A 23,956-nucleotide genomic window follows, 5' to 3' on the forward strand; every position below is an offset into this window, starting at 1 on the left:
AAAGCAATAGCACCAAATCTAGTCACATTACACCGTAACAATGGTGTGCAATTAACGATTAGGCTGTTAACGTGTGAGTGAATGAGTTTAGTTTTACGCAACACTCGGCAATATTCAAGCTATATGGTCTGTAAATAAGCGAGTTTAGATCAGACAATCCAGTGATCAGGTTCTTAACGAACATCATGGGGTTAAGGTAAGGCGGCATGACATATTTGTATTAGGTTCTGCATTACATGAGGCTGGATCGCCATGCTTGCTTAACAGAATTGCATATTTGTCTAAGGAAGTACGTTTCACTGGACAGTAATAATAATTTGTGAACTTATTCTGCGTATGCCTGCATATACAGTGTGTATGTACTCCAAGCGTTCACATTATTTCCTTGGTCAGTTGATCAGTTTGCACTGCGGCCTGTAAGCCAGACACATCTGTAGGTGTATTTTCGTGGGATAGGACTGAAGTCCTAGAAACTCTCAGACGTCAAGCTGCTAGACACAGTCACCCATCAGCAGCGTACGTTGTTGTACATGTAGAATTTGGTACGAGTAGACACCAGCAAACATGCATATATTAATACTGTGCGTATTAGTTGATCACGTTAGTCACTGAAAGCATCCCTCTTATGGATATATTACATAATCTTACATTCAGACGACTACCTTTGAAATATACAATAAAGCCATATGTTGTTTGAACTGTTTGGTTTACACATAGGTAGTTACAAGAATTAACACTAGTATAGCCTACCTTAAATTCATGTGTCTTTGAAAGTAAGCATCTGGTAACGATTACCATGGCAAACAAAATGTACTGAAGCACAAAATGAGTTACGTAGCTGCTTAAAAACATGAAATGCCGAGTACATTACGTATAAATGTGTTAATTAAATGTCTAAAGATGGTAAATATATTAACCGACGATTAGATAAATGTTTCCCCAAATTAAGTTCTCTACGATTCTACATCATTCTATAGTTCGTGTCCAACAAAATGTATGCGCCGTGGTTGTTCGAACAGCTTCCAATATTTCCTTAAATGGCAATAGAATAGAATCGAACATTCGCCAGTATTGGCTGGGCACACCCCGGCGCAGTGATGACTTAGCATGAACTCTGGGTAGGAGAGTGGTTATTGGGATGCTGTTGCTATTACATTGTAAGTTTCGAATCCACGTAAGTTTAGTTGCGACTGGAAAGTTATTCTTCTGTTCGTCAAGGCATGAACTAGTTTATCAAAGAATATGTAGAAATGATAAATAACTTCATTATTGACTAAACCAATTCTTATCAAAGAACTAAGTGAAACCGAATACGAAACTATTCCCGAGGTAGACATTCAGAGCTGTCGAGCCAAGTAAGATGTCGACGGAGACTTTGGAGGCCCAGCTAGCAACAATTGCACAAGAAAGTGCATTCCTGAAGAAATATTTCTCTCTTAGGAACAAATGCGAACAGATGCACCAGGTAATTGACCGCTTGAAGATTTACTTACAGATAACGCAGTCATAAAACTCTGTATGTGATGGTGATCGAAATTAGGACATTTCTTACATGTAGATTGTTCTGCTGCATGTCTACGACTACTGTGCTATTTAAAAACTAAATGTATGTATCAGCCAACCATTAGGTGATATGAGAGCTTTGTAAATGCATTTCAGGTAATACTGCAGTTTTAGTTCTAATATGCCCGGTTTCCCGACTGCGGTTCTTCCACTCACCGAGTTTCACGTTTAGACCTCTTTTAAACTCTTTTAAAGTTTTAATCCCTTATTTTGCTATGCTAGTTGTATTGGAGTAGAAGATCCATAGGGCCGTGGCGATTCCAAATTATGTACTATGCAGAGAACGCATACCTTCAGAGGTCTCATGTGTTTGGTTCTAAATATCTGAAAATATAACTGAAAAAAAACCCAATTTGATATACTTAAAATATATATTATTAATTATAATATATATTATGTTATTATACTATAATTATTGGTCCATAAGAATGGACCGAAGTGGTCCCAAGAATTATCTGTATTCAAACCTATAAAAGACAGGTCAAATGTGTGCAGAGTGAGAACAATTCTGATCCTGACCCCATTATTGGTCCAGCTCAAAGATCACTAATCAGACATTTTGCTCCTTTAAGGAGTTGATGTCAGTGAGTGACTATGGGTTTGATTCTGCTTTGGGCAGTAGTTTGTATTCCAGGTACATCAGTATGTCAGATTCAAGCATGAGGAAATTCCAGAGTGACAAAGTTCTGATATTTTGTGAAGCACTTAAACATATAACTGAAAAACCTAGGAACAATATCATTGGAAACTGGGATTCAAACACATGGTAATAGGTTTCCGGTATGCTGTATCACACCTTAGTTGATTGATTCACCCTTCTTCAGGAGTTGATCTCATGTTATATACTGTTTCAGGCAAATGAGAAGCTGGTGAACAGGATTCAACATGTTAAAAAACTGATTAAAAGGACAAAGAGAGAAAGGAGGTATGTGAATTGGTGTGATTCTAAACCATGTGAAAATATGGTCATTCATTACCTGCTTGTGTAGGGACTTAAGTTACAAATTTATTGCTAGAATGTGGTCCAAGTGGGTTGAGACAAAACAGACCAGCAGCTTTGGTGAAGACATACCAGGCAAATGACCGACACAAACATCTTACTGTTCAGTCACAGACTGAGAGAAATTCTGTGGGTGGTTTTTGAAAGGTTGAGATGGCATATGAAGTGACTCTTGCAGAGATTCAGGTTTTCATCTTAACTATCCAACACATAGATCTACCAGTTAGAACGTCAATATATGTCAATACTGAATTTATACCAAGTTAAGGGATATGGAAGATTTATAGATGCGTAGTTTTTTGCTTGACTTTTTAATTAAGGTTATGAAAATTATACATGCTGTAAGCAGCTGGTGAACATCTTTCTATCTCTATTCAACCTTGTATGTCGACATGTGATCTGTGTACTAAGTTTAGGCGGCATGTTTCAGGTACTTAGTTAGCCGACTAGAGGAACATGGAGACAACTTTCGTGAAGCACAGGTGCCAGTTATGTGGGAGGTATGAACCTGTGAACTCAATAATGCAGAACTCACTCTGTTGAACAGAGCAAGGTTATAGCTGTTGTTGTTTTTTGTTGTTTGTTTATCAAGGTAACATTCCGACATCCTTTCTGATCAGAAGGTGAACAGAATAAAAAATATCACATCAAATGCACCCTTCTTGAGACTGATGGTCTGGATTTATGGTTATTACAAGGAGCACCTTTTGAATTATTGTTGTTGAAGTCATGGTGTTAGCTCTTTATGTGGTTAACATGAATAGTAATAAGTCTATTATATGATCACCTTATTGCTGGTTCGTTTCCCTGATATGATGTAGGGTCTATAGCTCAAACGTAACTTTGTGTGTTCATAAATTGAAACATTTATATGTAACAAGCATGTCTAATGTTACATATTTCATAATGTGTAAATGTTTCTATGTTTACAGTATGACTTATTCATTCTTGCTTCAGGAGGATCAGCTTTATAACTTGTTGCGTTCTCCGCCTCCATACCCAGGTTCAGGGTCTGAGGCAGAGTCGGCCTCCAAAGCTCGTCCCTCTGCATTGTCATCCATACAACCTCTACTGCAGGCACACGGGATGTCAAGCGAAGCCCCTGCAAACAAAAAAGGAAAAAAAATCAAGCAGGAGAAAGAAAAGGATCCTCTTGCCCCAAAGAAACCTGTTAATGCTTTTATGCTATTTCGACAGCAAAGAAGAGCAGGAATTCAAGAAGAGTATTTTAAGGTGCGTTGATCCTCCATAAATTCAATGGTCTTTGGCTGTCCCTCGTACAACTGAGAGGAATCTAGAATTCCAAACTTTTTGTTCAGTTCTTTACATTATTCCATATCCTGACTTACATTATTGCATATCTTTCCTTCACTTCCAAAATTCAGTGGAAACCTCTGTCCTATTTTCTAGTGAACAGTCTAGAAATAACTCACCTCAGATTGTCACTTTCTCCATTATTGCCCACCAGAACGGTTTATTGGTCTCCTTTGTATCCTATTTCAAGTTACCACTTTTGTATTTGGCTTAAATATTCAAAATCTTATGACATACTGGGAACACTGGCAATTTCTCCAAGATCCGTTCGTGAACCTTATCCTGCGCGAAGGTTATCAGATCTATCTAAGGGCCATGCCTGCTTTGACATCACAGATGTCAATGTTACTCTGTCCAGAAATGCTAAGGGTCAAGTTGACAGAGGCCATTGAATCACTACTCTGAAAAGGAACAGCAGAGATTCTGCATCCACACAAGATAATTATGACTAATATTCTATTCGCCAGTACAGTCGTGCCCCGTTTATCTGAACCTCAGATATCCGGAAAACTCGTCTTCCGAACGAAAATTCCTTAAAACAAATTCACAATGTTGTAAAATTACTCACCTATCCGGAAATTCGGTTTCCATAACCGTATGGTTATTTTCACATAGAAAACACTCAATTTTGTGCATTTTTTGTCTCGTATATCTGGATGGTTGAGCACCTCAGTGTTTACACACGCTATTACCGAGGGCCTCGTGTGATGTAACAAAGAAGTCGTCAGTCTTTGAAGCGTGAGAAGATTAACTACCTTTGAGTAGCAAGGTTACACTGAGTTAATTTTGAGGCGCGTCAATTTGTGGGTCACTATAATTAATTTATCCAGATGATCAAGCAAGCCGGGACAGCTGTGAACGAAAAGACAATTGCTAACTGCTTTTGTCATGTGGACATTATCCAATCAAATGAGGACCCTCAAGAAGACATGGCCTTGTCGGAACTTCGCGATGTACTACGATCCTGTGCACAAGTTGAAACTGTGACTGTTACTGCTGATGATCTTGTGAATGTCAACAGTGACGAACTGACCGGCGAAAGTCCCCTTGCTTTTCTATACAACCGGTGCAAAAGGCTATGATTGATTTCTTCAGGCGAGCATAACTGCATGAACAGGTATGAGACATTGTATGCACTGATATTTGTTTATGTGTAATCAGTAAAGATTATGTCTCATGCCTGCTATGTTCATTTCTTTGTCCATTTCTTTGTACATATTGCCCGTGATTCAGATATCCAAAAATTCACTTATCCGGATAAAATAATAATACAATACAATAAAAACAATAAATGATAAACGGGGCATGGCTGTATTCCTAGTACCAAAGAAGAATAAAGAAAAGTTTCATCTCATGTAAAATATTAAGGAGTTAACTTACATCACCTACTGAAGCCCGAGAAATTCAAGATGCTGAATCTGCCAAACTGAGACATCTCATAATATCAAACTTGGCAAGCATAGGTCTGCAAAGTGCATATCTGCACATCCGTTGAGAAGGTTCCTGCGCTTCCGGGGATCAACATTACCAATAGAAAGTCTTTCCCTTCATAATATCTTCGACCCTGTGGATATATACTCACATGACCAAGCCCATAGTAGCCTATCTACACTTAAGAAACATCTACCTAGACAATGGCATCTAGGCTCACTACTTAGCAGATCTACACAGACTAGAGTTTGATTTATCTACTGACTCAAATGAGCTGTCTAGTCAGCATATTTGAAGATCTAAAGTTTCTAGGCGTCAGGTAATAAAGGTACCAGAGGATCACTGGTTTGAAATACAGGCTTGCCTCCCACAAGCACTCAGTGCAGCTCTACCAGTCCAAACATGGTGAATAAGATATGTGACATGAATCTTGGATAAAGAATACCCACAAATATTCACAAATACAATATTGTAGTTAAGTGATTGATGCACAACATGGAGCCCTCATTTTGACTGTTGTAGTAATAACCAGTGATCTGCCACATGATACTCAGATTTGGTTTGCAGTAGAGTAATACATGTAGTTATAGTCCTCAGTGCCATGTGCAGCCTTTGCAAACTAACATCACTTGCACTACTGCAAGGCTAGTGCATAGTCCATTCTTGCATATCTCACTTTGAAAAAAAGGACATAAGGGCTAAGTAAAACGTAATAGTAAAAAATGTAAATATTCATTCATAGTCCGTGCCGGTGACCATGATTAAGGGATTGAATTCATGAAGAGCTTCGGTTCAATTCACCGAATATGTTGTATCATAACAGCCTTAATCCTCAGTCTATTCATATCCGCGCAGGTACTTATGGGCAGATTCAGACTTCAATTGAGATCAATCCAGAGGTTCCTGAAACCATACCTAGATCACCAGGGTGTATCGGTACACCCTCCCCTACATCTGAAGGAATACATAAATTGTAGACGATAATGTCGAATGTTTGCTGAGGCACATACAGTCAGGCCGTGTTAGTCCGGACCCCGACAATCCGATTCCCATGATATCCGAACAATAGCTAGCTGTAACCAATCTTGTTTACTATGTAAACTCATTACCTGTTGATTCAGTAATCCGGTGCTTCACTCTCCGTATCCATACGTTAATCAGCGGTAACAGATTAGGTATTTACACAAAGTTTTGCTTCATTAATCCGGCAGTACATCAAAAAGGTTTGGATAATCCCTTCACACCATGAGCCCCATTAAGTGGTAATTGTTAAGTGACACTTGCGAGTTGAAGATGTCGTTAATTTGTGATTTTGATCAATTAGTAGGTCTCACTTTTGGTTAGTTGGAATAATACCTGTCATGCTTACTTCCTGTATAAAACACTGATCGTGTCAAAATGAGATCAGCTGACGCTTGTCAGTTATAATGGCAAGTCCCGCCCCTAGGCATAAAAGATGTGAAATTACTGCCGCACAAAAAAGAGAAAACCCTAAAGCCAATTTTGTTCTTATCTGTAAACATTTTGGTCAAGAATTCGGACATTCTATCAGCAAGAGCACAATTTCGGACATCGGATATGTTTTGTGATTGGCTATGATCATTTGACAGACAGATGCAATCACGTGGTTGACACGTGATCTTACTTCGTGACAATGCTGCCAGTCACAAGGGTGCCAATGTCAAACTGACCAACGTGAAAGTTAATTTCTTGCCCCCAAACACCACATCGCACATTCAGCCAATGGATGCTGGCATCATGAGAACTTTCAAGGCCCACTACAAGTAATATCTCGTCAAGCATTTCATCCAGTGTGCCGACCGGCCACAGGCGCTTAATCTCCGTGAAGCACAGAGAAAACTGCCTGTTCCGAAGTGAAAAGCTCCACCATTCAGAACTGTTACCGTCATGTAAATTTCTTTCACAAGTGAGTTTTGTTACGTGTATGTATAATCTATCCAGACATGATTGTATGCATTGATTGGTTATTATATGAATATTCAAGTTATTTTGTCTACAAACTGTAATAAAGTCTTTTGATACTTGTACAAAATATTGTTCATATATTTTTGTATTGTCATGTCAAAGGGAAGTAACCCTACTGTAGTTGTGTTCATAAAAGTTCGTTTCAGTAGTCCGTACGTTTCACTATCCGAACGTTTTTGATGAAAAACAGAAGTGTCCGGATTAACGCGGCCTGACTGTAGTTGTAAGAGCTGGCATACAACCTACATCTTTACATTGCCGCCTCACCACAAGACTGGGGTGCCCACCTTGACGCACATGTAATGGCAAGAACATGGTCAGAAGAACAGAGACTTCATGTCAATCAGCTAGAGTTTGAGGCAGTCATCAGAGCAATTCAGCATTGGCCAAACCTCCTCAGAATCAGGTTCCTGATGATAAGAACAGATATTACAGCTGCAGCATTCTTGACCAATCTGCAAGTCATGACAAGATCGGCACCACTGCTAGACTTAATCTTCCGCCTGTTCAAGCTCACAGACAGTTTCAGCATGGAAATAAACATACTGGCAGATGCATTGTCCAAACCAAACAAACTGGATACTACATCCAGAGGCCTTCCCACTACTGATCAAGATTGTCCTTTGATAGACCTGTTTGCAACAAGATTCAACAGGCAGATAAAGACGTTCACCTCACAAGTTTCTCACTGTGGTGATGTAAAGTCACGAGCTGGATGACATCATTGACGGCCTTACATTGTCTCAAATGATATACATAGTTGAAACTAATAGACTGGAATGGGATGATACCTTTGAAGAGACACTGTACTTTTGTATACTGCTGTGGCTATGGAAACTCAATGGTATATGTTAATTGTCATCGATCACAGACGAAGGTGCAACGTTTCCTGTACAAACTGTACACCTTACTCAAGGTCATGGAAAGTATATGATCATGATGATGTAAACATGGGAACTCACTGGAATTTTCAACTTGATTCTGATGTCTTTGACAACGAATTTGAAGTAGTGGTTAAAAAAAAACAAGAAACAAAGATTGCCTAGTCCAAAACATGATGATGATGATGATGATGATGACATCAGGCATTTACTTTCCGAAACAGAAAGTAAGAATACTTGGAAAAACACAAAGTGAAGGATTGGTGTGTTCAAGCAGTAGCAAAAACAATATAGACAACACTATTCCCGATCTGAAACAGTGAACGTGTAGTTATCAAAATTTGTTTATTAGGTGTGTCAATGGGGACTGCTACCCTCCAAAGGCCTTGTATTTGATCATACCTGGGCTTCTTAGGCCGATGAGAGAACAATGCAATGACATAAACTTCTTCAAGTGCAGCGTCTGCTAAAGGCATGACTTGCTAACCTGTATTGCTGAGGTCAAGGGTTAGTTCAAACTGTGCTGTAAGTATCAGGTAAACCATGGTTAAGATCGAAGGGACCATCGCCAAGGCATGGTACAAGTCTAGTTCATGTGTATCACCAGCGACTGTTAGCAATTGAACATGTGTAGCACTCCCTTCAGCTCTGGGGTAACATTTGTTGCTGGATAAGAAATATTTACCTTAACATGCAGAAACTATTATGTACTTCTGCCTATCCTGCCACATGTTTCAGGCCTACCTGTCTCTCTCTCATTTTGATATATGCTGGTGAGGACAAATCAAGGACAGATAACTCTGGTGACCAGTCATGAAAGAAGCATTTCCTGGTTCTTTCACTGAATCAGTGAATGATCAAAGTGAAAAAGGAATATGATTTGTTATGAGGAAACACTAATGTCAGGTGATATATTTTCAGGAACACAGAGATGCTATTTCAGCTCATGAGTTGACAAGGAGGCTGGCCTTGGAATGGGAGAACATGGCAGCGGAGCAGAAAAAGGTCAGTCTGTTGGGATTGCATCAAATCTCATTTGCAAAACCAGCACATGCTACACGTGTTTTGGTAATTGGGTTCTCCATAGTTTGTAAGGTGATGTGTTAAACTGATGTTTCTTACAGAATTTTTATCCAAGTTCAAGCCAAAACATGGCCAGCTTTATTCAATTTGTCATCGTTTTTTTATTATATGTAGCCATTTTTGCACTTAATATTTTGTAAAATCTGGTATATTTTGTTAGTATTTTATAGAAGTAAATGCTGATATTGCAAAATAGAAAAAACTAAGGGGGAAAAGTAGGATAATTACAATCCACTTTTAACATATGTTGTAAAATGAGTACGTTATGCTGGTCTCTGATCTTCCCTCACACTTGCTGCCTTAGAGAGCATGCACAACAGACCCTTGGATCCAGTCTGCAGGGAGCACCTGGCCTGTTCATAACTTCTGCTTGTATAATAATGATGTACATGTGGCAGTCTGTAAATTGTCAAGTCTGGTCCAGAAAATCAAGGGATCAACAACATGAAATGATATACATCAACCCAGTCAGCAAGTCTGACCACCTGACTCCATTAGTCAATTTTTACAACAAGCGTGGGTTACTGAATATCAATTCTAACCCAAATCTTGACAGGCAGTATCAAAATTGAAGGATTATTAATAGCATTTAACTAGAGCCATGATTGAGTAATGTCTAACACACTTTGACCAGTACAAAGTTTTACCTGTTTAGAAGTAAACTTGAAAGTCATGCATTCATGTCATTTTACAACATCACCACTTACCAGAAAGAGCTTCAAATTTACTATATCATTTGATCTAGATCGTAGCAGTTAGCTGATTCTAACCATATTTTAACATAGACTTGCTACAGTCATAGCTTTACAGACGCTTTGTACAACAGCACCCTGGAAAGTAGCCAGCATTATTTCTCAACAAAATCGCAACAAGTAGTAGCAGCCGCAGTAGAAGTTAGTCTGCTTCTAGTGCATGCTGCATGCACTAGAAGCCTTATGTCAAGCCTTATGTCAAACTTGCTATTTCAAACTTGCAGATCAGCAGTCAACAAAATATAATATACCTCATTGGATACAAGTTCAGTGATAGTTATAAGTTCACTGCCAGCTGGAGAGGAATTTCATTAAATGCGAGTTTGCACATCATGTCCTCTTGTCTGTGATTTTATCAGATTTATCAAATGTTGACATGAATTTTGGAGTAAATAGTTTGATTGTAAGATGTTTGTTTGCCTGATAGAAAATGGGACTAATGAGAGCAGCAAATGTGAGTACAATGTTGTTATTGCAGGTCTACCAGGACATGTACGATCAGAGTATGCAGCAGTATGAGATCGAACTGCAAGAGTACTCACTGGGCCAGTACGGGGACACTACAGATCCACGGAGACCCACCAGCCCCCTGTCAGATGCAGCCATGACAGCACTTGAACTGGCTTCCAGATACGGTGCCACTCTCAAACAGGAAGTAGATGATTGAACACATCACCTTCAATTGCTATTGGCTGGTGACAAGATCGTGACACGAGATGTGAACCTTAGAGACAGTCAGAGCAATAATCAAGATGGTCCGATGAGAGCATTATGCAATATATAGTGAGTGATTAACAAGCATTTTAACTGCTTCAGTCTGTGTACTTGACCATGGAACATTCTTGTATGGATATATTTTGATGTGTTGTCCTTGTATATGGCTGCAGTGGACAATGTTTTCAGTGGTTTTATGAACTGTTTGGAACAATGGACCAACTAACACAAACTCTGTGTGTGTGTGTGGCTTAGCTTCACTTACAACAGTTATGAATATGTCAGTGTGTTGTCAAGGTTAGCCTGTACATTTTCTGCCCAAAGTTTTAAATTACAGCTGTTGGTCATGGCTGGAGCATCATAGTCTGGGGTTTCTGATCATGAACATGGCTGTTAGTATTAAACCCCAAATATTTAATTTTTCAATTTTGTGGCATGTAAATGTACATGTCCCATGTACAGAGGATGTATTTTTGCTTATGAACGACATCCAAATTTCATCTTTTCCTTTTGAATTGCCCTCATCTACTGGAAGACATTTACAGATTTTGTTATTTGTGACATTTTGTGGTTGTAAGGATGCGTGACAGCTTGATGTGCCACGTCTCCACTTGTTACATTTTCTACCATTCTGCATCAAGGTCTCTCTGTGAGTACCTGTTGTTGACAGTATATAGTGCTTATAGTGTAGAAAGTAGCTGCTGGACTGAAGGAAGATGAGACTCAATCATGCCAAATGATTAAAGGAATATATTGAGTGTTGCTTTAGCAAATTAGGATTTTTAACATTAGTATTATATAAACAGATGCAGTGTTGTTATGCAGTTATGAAGGCTTTATTAGTAATGTAGAAGTTTTGTGTAATCTCTGCATGAGAATGACGTGTCAAGTTTCAGGAACGTTCACTTAGGAAATAAGCATTATGTGTTGACCAATTTTCAATATTTAAGGCATGGGAATTCATTTGGAACTGATGGTGTTAGCCAGTTTGAAATGAAAAATTCTTGTGTTTCAAAAACTCAGTAGCACCCAGAAATTGGCACATGATGTTTATCGACACTGTAAACACAAAAGTAAACCAAAAGGCCCACATGGGTTTTACTGACTATACTCCATGACACTGAGTATGGACACAGCAGTGATGTGTCATCAGCTGGCCATGTTACCTGGTTCCCATGGTAGTATTCGGACTTTACATCACAGTGTGATTTGAATGACAACAATACTGTTGTGTGTGATAGTGTATGTGTCAATAAGCTGTGAAAAGTCTTGCAATTTCCACGAATCACATACCATTTGATCATGTTTTTTAACCAATCAGATCAAAGGACAGTACGACTTTTGGTTTACAATTAACATTCACATGTGTATGTCACTAATTGGAAGATCAACTTCCATCTTGTTTATTTGTGTGATATGACTATGGTACAGCACTGATATCAGCGCAAGACATTGTAAAATTAAGAAATTTGATGATGCTTTTGTAAATACTCCAGTTTCTGAGTTGTTTACATTCTTTGTTTCGTTGAAAGATTGTGTGCAAAAGTGATGTTTTAAATAAGTTTCATGAAGTGTTTTTGTCCTGAATTACAACTTGAAATGTTCATTACTGATTGTGTGTTTATCTGCTGCAGACACTCTTTAAATAGCATTGAAAACTCTTCTGGTACCAACCTTTGTGCTTTACTTATTTTATGAGACGTTTTTGTTCTGTGTTTCCTTGTGCCATGGTACTTACACTATTATGACTGTTTGGTGTGTGATAGCTTGTTAGTTAAAGTATGAAAAATGTGGTAAAAATGCTAAAGTGATGGATGCAAATAAACTATGAAATCTTTTTTCAGTTATATTTATTCTTCCTGATCATGCTACTTCATTTATGGTCATCTTTTAAAACCTCAAACATCTCCAACTGTGATATTTTTTGTGAAATTCCTTCTTACAAATACTTACATATCATGACACCAAAGTTTGAAAGCATAAAATGTCTAAATGAAATAGATTTAACCATAAGTTATATGTGAATATGTCCATACTTATGATGTGTATATGTGAAGATGGCTTGTGAGGACAACACATCTGTACTTGCTCAATAGAGGTTGATGTCAGATTGTTCTGAGGACTTTAAACACAACAAAGGAATTATCAATCATTTCACATGCCCATTTTACCTGTGACTAGCTACCAAAGTCTCAAATGTCATTTTGATTAAGTGCTTAACCATTTGCTGATGTAGATACAGATAACATGATGCACTTATAGTAAAGTGTATCACTGAGGTTGGAATAGGCATCTCTCCAACCATGTCATCTTATAGTCCTATACATTAAGTCCAAATGCATTTATGACATTCTATCATTACATACCATTTTCAGGACACATACTGTCTGTCTGTCTGTCCGTTCTTCCGTAATCATTTTGTTTCTGAGCATAACTCAGAAACCGTCCAATATTTTTAGACCAAAGTTGATAGATATAATAATCTCAGTCTATGGTTGTGCCTTTTGCTGTTTACAGAGTTTTGGTGTTTTTATTTTCTTTGTTTTTCCATGGAACATTTTGGTGTTAGTCTATTGGTGGGGTGGGCTTCGTTTCCGGAGCAGAATTGAAAAACCGTTCAATATTTTCCTGCAAAACTTGGTAGATATGTGTGGCAGTGGTGCCTTTTGCTATTTACAGCTTTTTGTGATTTATTATTTTCTTGGTTTCCACAGACACATTTCGGATTTTGTCTTAAAATGGAGGGATGGGCTTTGTTTCTGGAGCAGAACTCAAAAACCATTCAATATTTTTCTGCAAAACTTGGTAGATATAATAATCAGAACCTATAGCGGTGCCTTTTGGTATGTTCAGGTTTTGGGGAGTTCATATTTTCTGGGTTTCCATGGAAACGTTTTGGACTTGGTCTCAAAAGTGAGAGCTGTGTTTCGTTTCCGGAGCAGAACTCAAACACTTCTTAATATGTGTCAGTAAAACTTGGTAGATATGTGTTGCAGACCCCAAAGTAGTGCCTTTTGGTATTTACAGGTTTTTGTGATTTATTATTTTCTCAGTTTCCATGGAAATGTTTCAGACTTTAGTCTCAAAATGGGTCTTCGTTTCCAGAGCAGAACTCAAAAACCATTCAATATTTTTCTGCAAAATAAAGAGATTAAGTAACTGTTAGATGATTTGTCCTTTCAAATATGTTGGGGCCGGGGGATATGTCATCTTGTTATCTTACTGTAAAAGTCACTGTTCAAACTTTGGCATTTTGAGTATTTTGACTAGAGTTTAAGTCCACATAAGGAACACACCACAAATCTATAATACATGTAGTTGCTGTGATTGTGGGTTCAATTCAAGGTTCACCTGATTTTACTTCCAGGTTTGTCAGCACCACAAAAATGGGTTTCACTAAACTGGTAAACAGCCAAGACTTGCATCACTTTTGGCTTCCATCCCACTCCATGCTTACATGCCTTGATATAACTAAAATACTGTTCAAAATAGCATGATACCAAGTCACAAGATACCAAGTTGCTAAAGAAGCACATGTTTCAGCACATTCTGCATTGCCTAGTGTAACATCTCCACAAATCACAACAAAACACCACTGTTGAAAATATGGCAATATATTTACACAAAGCCAAAGTTGTGAATAAGACGTAATGGGTAATGTTCATGTATTTAATAACTATATACATTGAATGTGCTGCGTTTTTCCTCAAAAGTGATAATTTTACATTCAGTCAACTTTACGCCATAAATTAAAGCCAACTGTATTGTGTACAATGCAGGTACATATATTATTACTGAGAATCTAAACCAAACTTTAGGTATGGTATTCCATAAAACTGGTCTTGCAGGAATACCACAAACAATTTCTACAACTTGCCAGGAATTGTGAATTTTGAAACTCCATGATTCAGTTCCAGAGCAAATACTTCAAGTTGCTCTTTTGTGCCATCAAACAGACACAAAAAAGCAAATGACAAAACATTTTTTTTACTCAAAGTGAAACATTCTACAAAGCATGATTTAGTCAGCAATGTAGATTACTCTGTGTTTCTCAAACATTTCTATGTCTCTTTCAAGCTGCTTCATCTGAGCTTCCATTCGTTCCTTGCGGTTCTTCTTTGGTGCTGTGTCTGTGACAACAGAGAGGCCCTGGTACTGGTCGTGAATGTCCTCCCAGTTGGCTTTCAGCCCATCAATGATTGCATCCCGTTCCTCTGCTGTTAGAGATCGCATTGCCCCGCGGCGGAAGTGCTCTGCGACATACCGATCATATTCTTCCTGGGCACGATCCATCTCTACCTTGCGACGTTGGAGATAGGTTGGAACCTCACCATATTCCTTAAAACATCCACAGGATAAATTGCCTTAGTTTGTTTCAGAGTGGTACAAGTTAACTTAACATGGTTATATCACAAACACAACAGGAATTTCCTGAGAGGTTTGTCAATTTTTCAGTGACATCAGTCGTTAAGTTAGCGTACATACAGAACCAATTGTTTCCGAAAGTAAAACCAAAGAAGTGCATCTATGACAAAACTGAGCACCTACCATCTACAGTATGGTATGGACAGCTTCAGTTGCACTCACCTTTTTGTGAATAAAATGTGGTTCCAGGCCAGATGGCTCCAGTGCATGTGTGTCCCCAATACGAGTATCAGCAAACTTCTTCTCTGGCTTCTTCGGAACAGATGTGATGTTCTCCACTGCATTGATAGTGAGGAAATTCTTGGTTGTCTTTAAGCCCATGAGCGGCTTGTCATCTTTCTTTGGCACTGGTGGCTTCCTCCGGTCCTCATCTGGGTACTTGTATTCTTGTTCTGATAAGATTATAACTTGTTATAATATTAAGATGTTTCTTCAAGCATGATCAATATCCATTTAAAACACCAGCATGTCTACACTAGAGAAGTGGTTCAAAATAAGCAATTCCACACTAACACTAACATGCCCCACAGAAATGCTGTTTTGATACCTGGAAATAGAAGATATTTCCCTGGTAACAACAGACCTTATAAATATCAACAGACCCGTGAAGATCCGGGGTAGAATAGGCCTTCAGCAAGCCATGCGACAAGGCGACTATGCTTGTCGGAAGAGGCGACTAACTGGATCGGATGGTCAGGCTCGCTGACTTTGTTGACATATGTCATCGGTTCCCAATTGCGCAGATCAATGCTCATGTTGTTGATCTCTGGACTGTTTGGTCCAGACTCGACTATTTACAGACCACTGGAGTATTGCTGAGTGTGGCGTAAAACTCAACTCATTCACTCACTATATATATCAATATTGTTGAAGTTGTTAAGCATGTACAGAACAAAGACACAAAGAAACTCACTTGTTGGTAGCTTTGGTTCCTTTTCCCTTTTCTTCAGGAAGTTATCTGTTGTAGGCACTGGTACTTTTGCCTGACCCATAGTTTTGTGGTCAGCTTTGTTGTGCTTAAACTCATCCCGCACCGAGGACTTAAATTTGGATGCATGCCTAAAATAACAAACTTTTTATTAATCATGCAATATGTACATGCTAAAGGTTAAAGGGATTAAGCAACGCAGTTGATCTAAAAAAACCTCATAGTTTGTTTATTATGTGTTTGTTTTTATATGCTGCATTCAGTAAAATTCTAACCTTTTCCGTATGTCATAGAATCCTAGTGTTAGGATCATTGCTAAACTCTTCAGTCCCTAGTAATACTGAAGGGGTTGTTGTTGGAACAGGGACTACAGAAACAAAGTCAACATGCAGAAATTTATTACTTATGAGGGTGAAGATATCGGGGTTCATATTTTTTCATATGACGCCCTTGAACAAAATATCACTTTCTTATGGTGACATGATGTCATAAACAGTGTTATGATGTCACATTTCTTCTGTGATGCTCTGTTCTACATGTGGTATGGGGGGTAACCAGTCTATCTTTGGCAGTAGATCGGGTTCATTTTCCCCAATTTGTCGACTTCGGTAATAAACCGAATATTATATTCACACCCTACTATACTATGTTCATGACACTTGTGCCTAAATATCAGTATATCCCTCACCCTAGCGCAGGAAACACCAACATTTAGGCACTTGTGTCATAAACATTGTATGTCATGGGCGTTCATATAAAATCCTCTATGTACCTGTACCCCAAATGGGAGATGAGTCCATATTCTACAACCTAAAACCAGGGATTGGAAAAGACAGGGGCAGTGGGCCATTTTGAACATTAAAATATGAAATGGTCCATTAAAATTTTGATGTTTACTATTGATACAAGGGCAGTGGCCCGTTCTAAATACAGAATATGACTCATAATCCTGGTAATGGCCCATGGTCAAAGTTTTCTATCCCAATCCCTGTAAAACTGAAACAATATGTAGAAGTTCCAGCTGTACTGATTGTGAGTGGTATTTTGCATCATAAAATAGTAAGTGTGTATGCTCAAATCTTACATAATTCAATAAATTGCATCTAATACAACAGTATGACAGTTCCGATCAAGACAGAAGGCAGAATAGCATTAGAGTACAACACCACCACTTCTTGTGAGGATGCTCTCTGCTGTAGGTCTTGGGTAACTACGACAAGCAAACCAGCAAGTGAGAATCAGTGGGACAAACCCGCAACCTTCAGATTGTTAGTCCGACAGCTAACTGACTGAGCTATGTTCACACTGTTGCACAGTGTGCTAATTTAGGGAGACATTCCTGTGATGTTGTGAAAATGAACGGAAAGAGTCGAATTGGTCACAGACAATGATGAAGGTTGGGGAAGACTTGATGTCTCATGACTTTAATCTACAGACAGATGCCAAATAGACTCGACGCCATTTGGCACACTCCTCGTATTCCGTAATCTACAAGATACCATGTGGTGTGAAGTAAGCCGATATGGCTCAAACTGAACACAGTTGTTGACGTCAGGCATCAGACATTGATTTCACAGTGCATGCATGAATGATGTGCCTGTATAAAAATCTTTGGGTGCTTAGGTGACAGAAAAGTCCACCAAACCCTAGCTGATAGGCCACAAGACAACTGATGTCATCAACTGGCCGACTATGTCACCACCATGCAGAGGTAGTCCCCCAATGACATCATGGAGTCTAAGAACCCACGGCCCAAGAACCAACAACAATTTGGAGGGTTGGCATAGGCAAGGTAAGAAACTTGTCAGGAAAGTCCATCCCAATGTATTCGAGCTCATTCGCTTTTTTATTTATAAGCATAAAACGGCAGAAGTGCACTTGATTCAGTACATGGCAGGGCAATGCCTCCCACCCAAAAAGAAACGGTACCAGGACCTGCAGAGAAAGCTGGATGACCTGAAAACCAGGGTGGACTCCCAAGATCTTGCCATCTTCGACTATGCTGTCAGAGCATGTTATGCCCGTAAACTTACTAAAATACTGTGGCTTGTACATTGTTAAATGAGTATATGGTTAGAAAATTTGTCCATTTAGCATTTCCAATCTATAAAGTTAATCTAGTCATATGTGTAATAAATAAGAATATTTTGTCCATTTTTTAATCAATGTAACATAAAACAATACATATCAAATAAATCATAATATAAAAATGCTGATCTGTAAGTGTGTGTTTGTATATGTGTGTTGTTAAATCTGTACAATATGTGAACAAATGAAGATCTGTAACTTTGAATAAAATATCTTAACTAATAGTAGTTTGGTTTCCACCTGTTCGAATTATCCCTTCGCCTCATCGAGTGAGCTTGAACAAACACTCAGTCCCCTATTGTTTGTGACAATAGAGGCTCACAGGTGAAACCAAAAAAGGCTCAATGTTTATACGCCGAAAAACTTTGTCTTTGTGCGAATAAATCCCAAGGGTACTTCATTCCACCCACATATGCTGCACTCCTCCACAAAGCCCAATCTACTGTATAAACTCTGCTGTCTAAACATCTCAGTACTTGTACATCATTGGCTTCCATGCCTTTCCTTTGTCCAACTCATTGGCCACATCAGCTTACTGCCTAGCAATTATGTTATTATGTTATTTTTTACATTGTTACATTTAGTATATATATTTACCTTCCTCTTCATGTTCCATATATGCTTCACAATGGTACAAGAATCTATGTCAAAACGTCGCTCTTATGAATAAAGAGGTTGTTATCCATAAAGTTTGTTCTACATCATTTAGTCCTACTTCTTACACTGAAAACGATTTACAAAATATATTTAAACAATTAAATTGACCAAAACTGTGAATAATAGAATATTGCAGAATGTGACCACTGTAAAGCATTCTTACTAAATTTAGAACAGACAAAAATACACTAGATATAACACCTCAGCACAACAGTCATCATACAAATAAATATGAGCCTATTACTGAAAAAGGAAACATATTATAAACTGGTGCTTGTGAAAAATTGCACATCCATTGGTAAACAACGACTGCAATCTCTCAACATCATTGGGTTTATGCAATAATATTGCTAGTAGAGAAGAAACATCTGTGAGTTATTCTAACTTCCTGTGCTGGACAACCATGTTGCTATGCCAGCATAAAAGGGCATTGTTTTGAGAATGTGCCTTGGAACAAAATCACATACAATTATGTAAAACACTATTATGACGCATTTTTAAATTTTGTGGTGCTGTATTGTAAAGATATGCCGTCACGGAGAATAGACTCATCCTTCGATGCATTTCTGTATTCTGATTTTGACAACTGGACATTCCTATATTCACATCCGACACGTCCTATCTGTATCACCCATGGCAACAACCCCTTCAGCTCTACTAATTAACACAAAGCATTTGGTGTTTGGTGGATCATGTGCTACCTGCCAATCCTACCATAAAGTCTAGGAAGAATAGTGAATTAATTTCAGTGGCCATGAAATGACAAGAAATGACAATAGTACTTGAGAAAAGTATTTCAAAAGTAAATGTGAATATAATCCATAAGAAATAATCGTGTCAACGTGTCAGTTGCTTTGTATGTTGTCTTAAATACTATCCCCGAAGATATAGCGCTAGTAATCTGTTTCCCTCATATAATGTTTCCCTTAGTAACACTACTAACAGCTCACATCAGAATCATTGCTCATCACCTGCTACCTGCGAATGAAATATAAATACGACATCAGTTTTACACAAAATATCGAGCAACACCCGACAGTGTAAACTCTGAATAAAATTGCTGTCTTGTTGACTGGGCTAAATATCCCAAGACATTATAAAACATCGGTGGATCTATCTCCTCACCTAGGATCTTTCGGTGGCTTGACCTCTTCCACAGGAATGAGGTTGTAAATGGTCCCTTCTTCAGCTTGAGTATACATATCGAAGCTTGTGCAACTACTCCCCGGAGGTTGTTGATACTGAAATAAATATCTAGGCAAGAAATGTTTTAATTCGTGTCCAACGGAACCCAACAACAACCGTAACTAAGGAAATCACGTGACGTCAGCCAAGGGAGATAAAACTTGCTGCTCTCAAAGTTGCTAACCGTTAAGCACTTTTAGTGGCTCGACTGTACGTAAGCTCAGTTACTAGTTTAGATAGACAAACGTCCAACCTAAGCCATACAAATCCCAACGATAGATTGATAATCCAAAGAGACTGTTAGAGTCTAAATGTCCTATCCCTTAATTCCCAACAAGAACAACAATCATTAATTTAGAGACGGCGGAGCACACAAAAACCGAATAAATACTTCTCCCAACTATTTCACGAGTTGAGATTTCAGCGCACTCAACCGCTAAATCACGCACACGCACACGCTCACGCACACGTACACACAGACACACACACGCACATATACACTAGCTGATGAATTTCTAGAGCGGCTAGCTGAACACATGTCAGCTCCTAGACAGTCTATGATATGTTGGTTATTTTGAATTGAAAACTGCTGCGGTACAAGGACCCTTGTCAGACCCGGGGTAGCCTAGCAGTTAAAGCGTCAACTCGTTAAGCCGAGGACCCGGGTTCGATTCCCCAACTGAATACAGTGTGCATGTGAAGTCCATTCCTGGTGTCCCCCGCCGTGTTGTTGCTGGAATATTGATAAAAGCGGCGTAAAACTAAACTCACCTTCATTGTTTCCATCTGCGACATACCTGCTTGACTGAGCAGTTCAACGGGACTATGCATCTCTGGATACAGAGAAACTACTATTGATATCACCAGACCTGACTGTCACCAAATAGTTAGAATATTGCTGAATGCACCACAAAACTAAACTCACCCACTCAGTACGTCAGTATTGATATCAATTTACACAAAATTACAGAATGATCTTAATGGCTTATGCTTTATATTCCAATCAAAACAAATTTAAACAAACCGGAAACCTCTGTTGGAACGCCTTTTTTCATGACATCCGGTGAGTTTGTCCTTTCTATAAAATAGGGAAGGGTCTATGGATATAAAACTACGGTGTTAGCACCTACACCGAAAAGACGTCGCTAACATCAGAGACCATATAATAGCGCTGATGTTTAATGATGAACTGTTGGAGAGGGCCGTCCCTCTATTATATGGTCTCTGCTAACATTCATAATAAAGAAGTTGTACATCCACAGAACTTTCCTCGTTGTTCATGACACCAACTTCTTAATGCCACTTAAAGAAGTTCGTAATTTTTCACTGAATGCTCGTTTTCTATAACAGCTAAAATGAGTCCATTCACTCACCCTTGTCAGTTATGAAACATATTTTTCATAATAATATTGACTTGTGTACATGTGTACAAAATTAATGACACCCAGGCCCCACCTCTCGCCTACTATCGTTCAAGAACAAAATGAGTTGGAAGGCTCCCACCCCTTAAAGCAGTAGCCAGAAATTTGAACATACACGCCCATACATTCTAGATCAACAATACGTAACTCAGATAAAAAGAAACACCCTAATAAGAAGAATGTATATTCACACCCAAACATATACTTGGGTTTGAATAAAATATAAATGTTTTGACAAAATTCTTTTGATTGTGGTATTCCTGTTTATGATGTCGTACGGATTACCTCCCTTGATATAGTTTCAGTCGTCGTACACGGAAGTTTCTGTTTTGATAGCCGATCGGTGGTAAGTGTAAAAGTCATACGCTAATTGATTGACATGTGTTGTCCTTCTATAATGGCATCATTTTGAGAACATGGGGTAATCAAGAAAGCCGTCAACAGCCAAGGAAATTCGATCCGTAACTCAGTGTTGTCATTCTCGTTGGTATTCTCATGAAATTTCAGTATCGAATTTAGTACAGCATGTAACTAGACGACTTCGCACTATACCAAGGTGTGCTCGACGTAGGCCTTGGCTGGAATACGAGTTTATTCAAATGAACTAATGCTGGACTAGACTTCTCATATGCATGTGAACAAATCTCCTTGTGAAAAATGAGCTTAAATTGTGTTAAATTGTTTATGAAGACGAATGTACTCCCAAAAATAACATCGTACTAATCAATTTCAGAGTGGTGTGTACTTAACACTATCAGGAATGCATGAGGGTTATATGCATGTGCAGCAAGGGATATGTATATGGTGCGTTTTATTCCTTGATTAACACCAGTGAACCCACACTCAGCAACTTTCCAGCTATATGGTGATTTGTAATTAATCAAGTCTGGACCAGATAGTCCAGTGATTGACATCATAAGCATCAATTAACGCAATTGGGGATACAATAACATGTGTCAGCCAAGGCAGAGATGTGACCACCCAGTGCCATTATTCACCTCTTGTGACAAGCATGTGTTTCTGACACCCAACTGTAACCCAGCCTATAAATCCCTTTTTAGATGAAATTTCTTCATTCTATTAGCATGAATAATTTCATTTGGAAACAGTCCATTGGTTCAACATTTGACGAGGCAGTTGACCTGTCTACCATGCACCTTTCCCTGTATTGTCTTGAATGAAGATTTGTGTTTGGAATTTACCTACATATTCATCAGAAAGTAGCTGTGATGCGCGGATCTGATATGCATATCATACTGGAATTTACTGGGATTAGAAACAAACCTGTCAGTGTTGGAGTCACAACAAACACTGCTTGATGGGCTGATTGATGCACAAGTAGTTGTACCCACTGTCAGTGCCATGGCTGTGACATCAAAGGGATTTCATTGTCATATCATGTGACTGTTAAGGATCTATGCATCACAGAGAGCATCACAGCCACAATACAAGAATAGAAAATTTAATATCTGAATGATCAGAGTTCATTTGTCAGTGAAAAAAACTAAAAAAAACCCAACAACCTCCAAAAAATAGAAACTGTGACACCCAGGACAAGGAATTCATCCTCTTCACTAGATTTATAGATCAGCAGAGGTTTAGAATTTCTATTTGGGACCGACACATAGTTCTGAAAACCTTTTCCCAGCGTTAAAACAATGTCTAATCTACAGTCTGTTTTGAGCCAGAAATGGATTGATGAATTGCAAATTTCATCATTGTACATAATTGCCACATACATATAAATAGTACATATGTTTATCATTTACTAAAACCCAACAGCTTTCTTGTATTTGAACATTTTCTGGACTCCACCAAAAAAGTTGTTTAAGAAACTATCATTGAGCTTTTATTTCTGTGGGATTGAATTTACTGTGCTGGTGAGGTTTACCGTTAGCATCTTCTTGGGGCAACATCTTTACTAAACTCTTGTATTGAGCTCCATGGTGAGCATCCACAGTATTCAACTGCAGACGTTGCTAAATCTGTTACTCAGGACTCCAGGGAAGTAATGATGACAAAGTCGATCAACACTTTGACTACTGTCCTCAAGCAGACTTCTCAGCGTTACTCCATCAAGTAAAATTTCTCCGGGGTTTGGAGAGCGAGAGACAAGAAGTACAATGCCTGTGATGGCAAGGGCTCTTTTGCTGCTCAACCATAATCCGGAAACCTTTTCCCAGCGTTAAAACAATGTCTAATCTACAGTCTTTTTTGAGCCAGAAATGGATTGATGAATTGCAAATTTCATCATTGCCACATACATATAAATAGTACATATGTTTATCATTTACTAAAACCCAACAGCTTTCTTGAATTTGAACATTTTCTGGACTCCACCAAAAAAGTTGTTTAAGAAACTATCATTGAGAACACAAAAGTTATTATCTGTTGCGGCGGGGTGAAACCGCAGAAAAGGAACAGCCACTATCTCGTCATTCAAAGGATACACATGCCTGGTGAAAAATGATGTTGAATGCTGACATGAAACAGTTGATGACTGAAGCTTATGACTTTTTCCTGCTGAA

General features: G+C 38.6%; 3 protein-coding genes across 3 annotated transcripts in view; 2 read left to right on the forward strand and 1 right to left on the reverse strand.

The window, feature by feature from the left end:
• Positions 1 to 1,310: 1,310 nt before the first annotated feature.
• On the forward strand, positions 1,311 to 12,561 carry LOC137256087 (uncharacterized). Its single transcript, XM_067793787.1, has 6 exons — positions 1,311 to 1,465; positions 2,418 to 2,488; positions 2,994 to 3,063; positions 3,521 to 3,796; positions 9,097 to 9,180; positions 10,489 to 12,561. Exons 1-6 carry the CDS (start codon positions 1,361 to 1,363, stop codon positions 10,675 to 10,677), a joined length of 795 nt encoding a protein of 264 aa, XP_067649888.1. The 5' UTR covers positions 1,311 to 1,360; the 3' UTR covers positions 10,678 to 12,561.
• A 2,134-nt stretch (positions 12,562 to 14,695) lies between these two features.
• Positions 14,696 to 20,154, reverse strand: LOC137256202 (enkurin-like). Its single transcript, XM_067793920.1, has 4 exons — positions 19,948 to 20,154; positions 16,063 to 16,208; positions 15,312 to 15,541; positions 14,696 to 15,062 (listed from the first exon to the last, which is right to left on the reverse strand). Exons 1-4 carry the CDS (start codon positions 20,022 to 20,024, stop codon positions 14,745 to 14,747), a joined length of 771 nt encoding a protein of 256 aa, XP_067650021.1. The 5' UTR covers positions 20,025 to 20,154; the 3' UTR covers positions 14,696 to 14,744.
• Positions 20,155 to 21,711: 1,557 nt separating this feature from the next.
• LOC137255890 (calpain-7-like) overlaps positions 21,712 to 23,956 on the forward strand; it is a 49,014-nt gene continuing 46,769 nt past the window's right edge. Inside the window, exon 1 of the mRNA XM_067793472.1 lies at positions 21,712 to 21,774. The gene's annotated coding sequence lies outside the window, so the exon portion shown is untranslated. The remainder of the gene's footprint in view (positions 21,775 to 23,956) is intronic.

This window comes from Haliotis asinina, chromosome 11 (genome assembly GCF_037392515.1).
Source record: "Haliotis asinina isolate JCU_RB_2024 chromosome 11, JCU_Hal_asi_v2, whole genome shotgun sequence".
Classification (NCBI taxonomy): Eukaryota; Metazoa; Mollusca; class Gastropoda; order Lepetellida; family Haliotidae; genus Haliotis; species Haliotis asinina.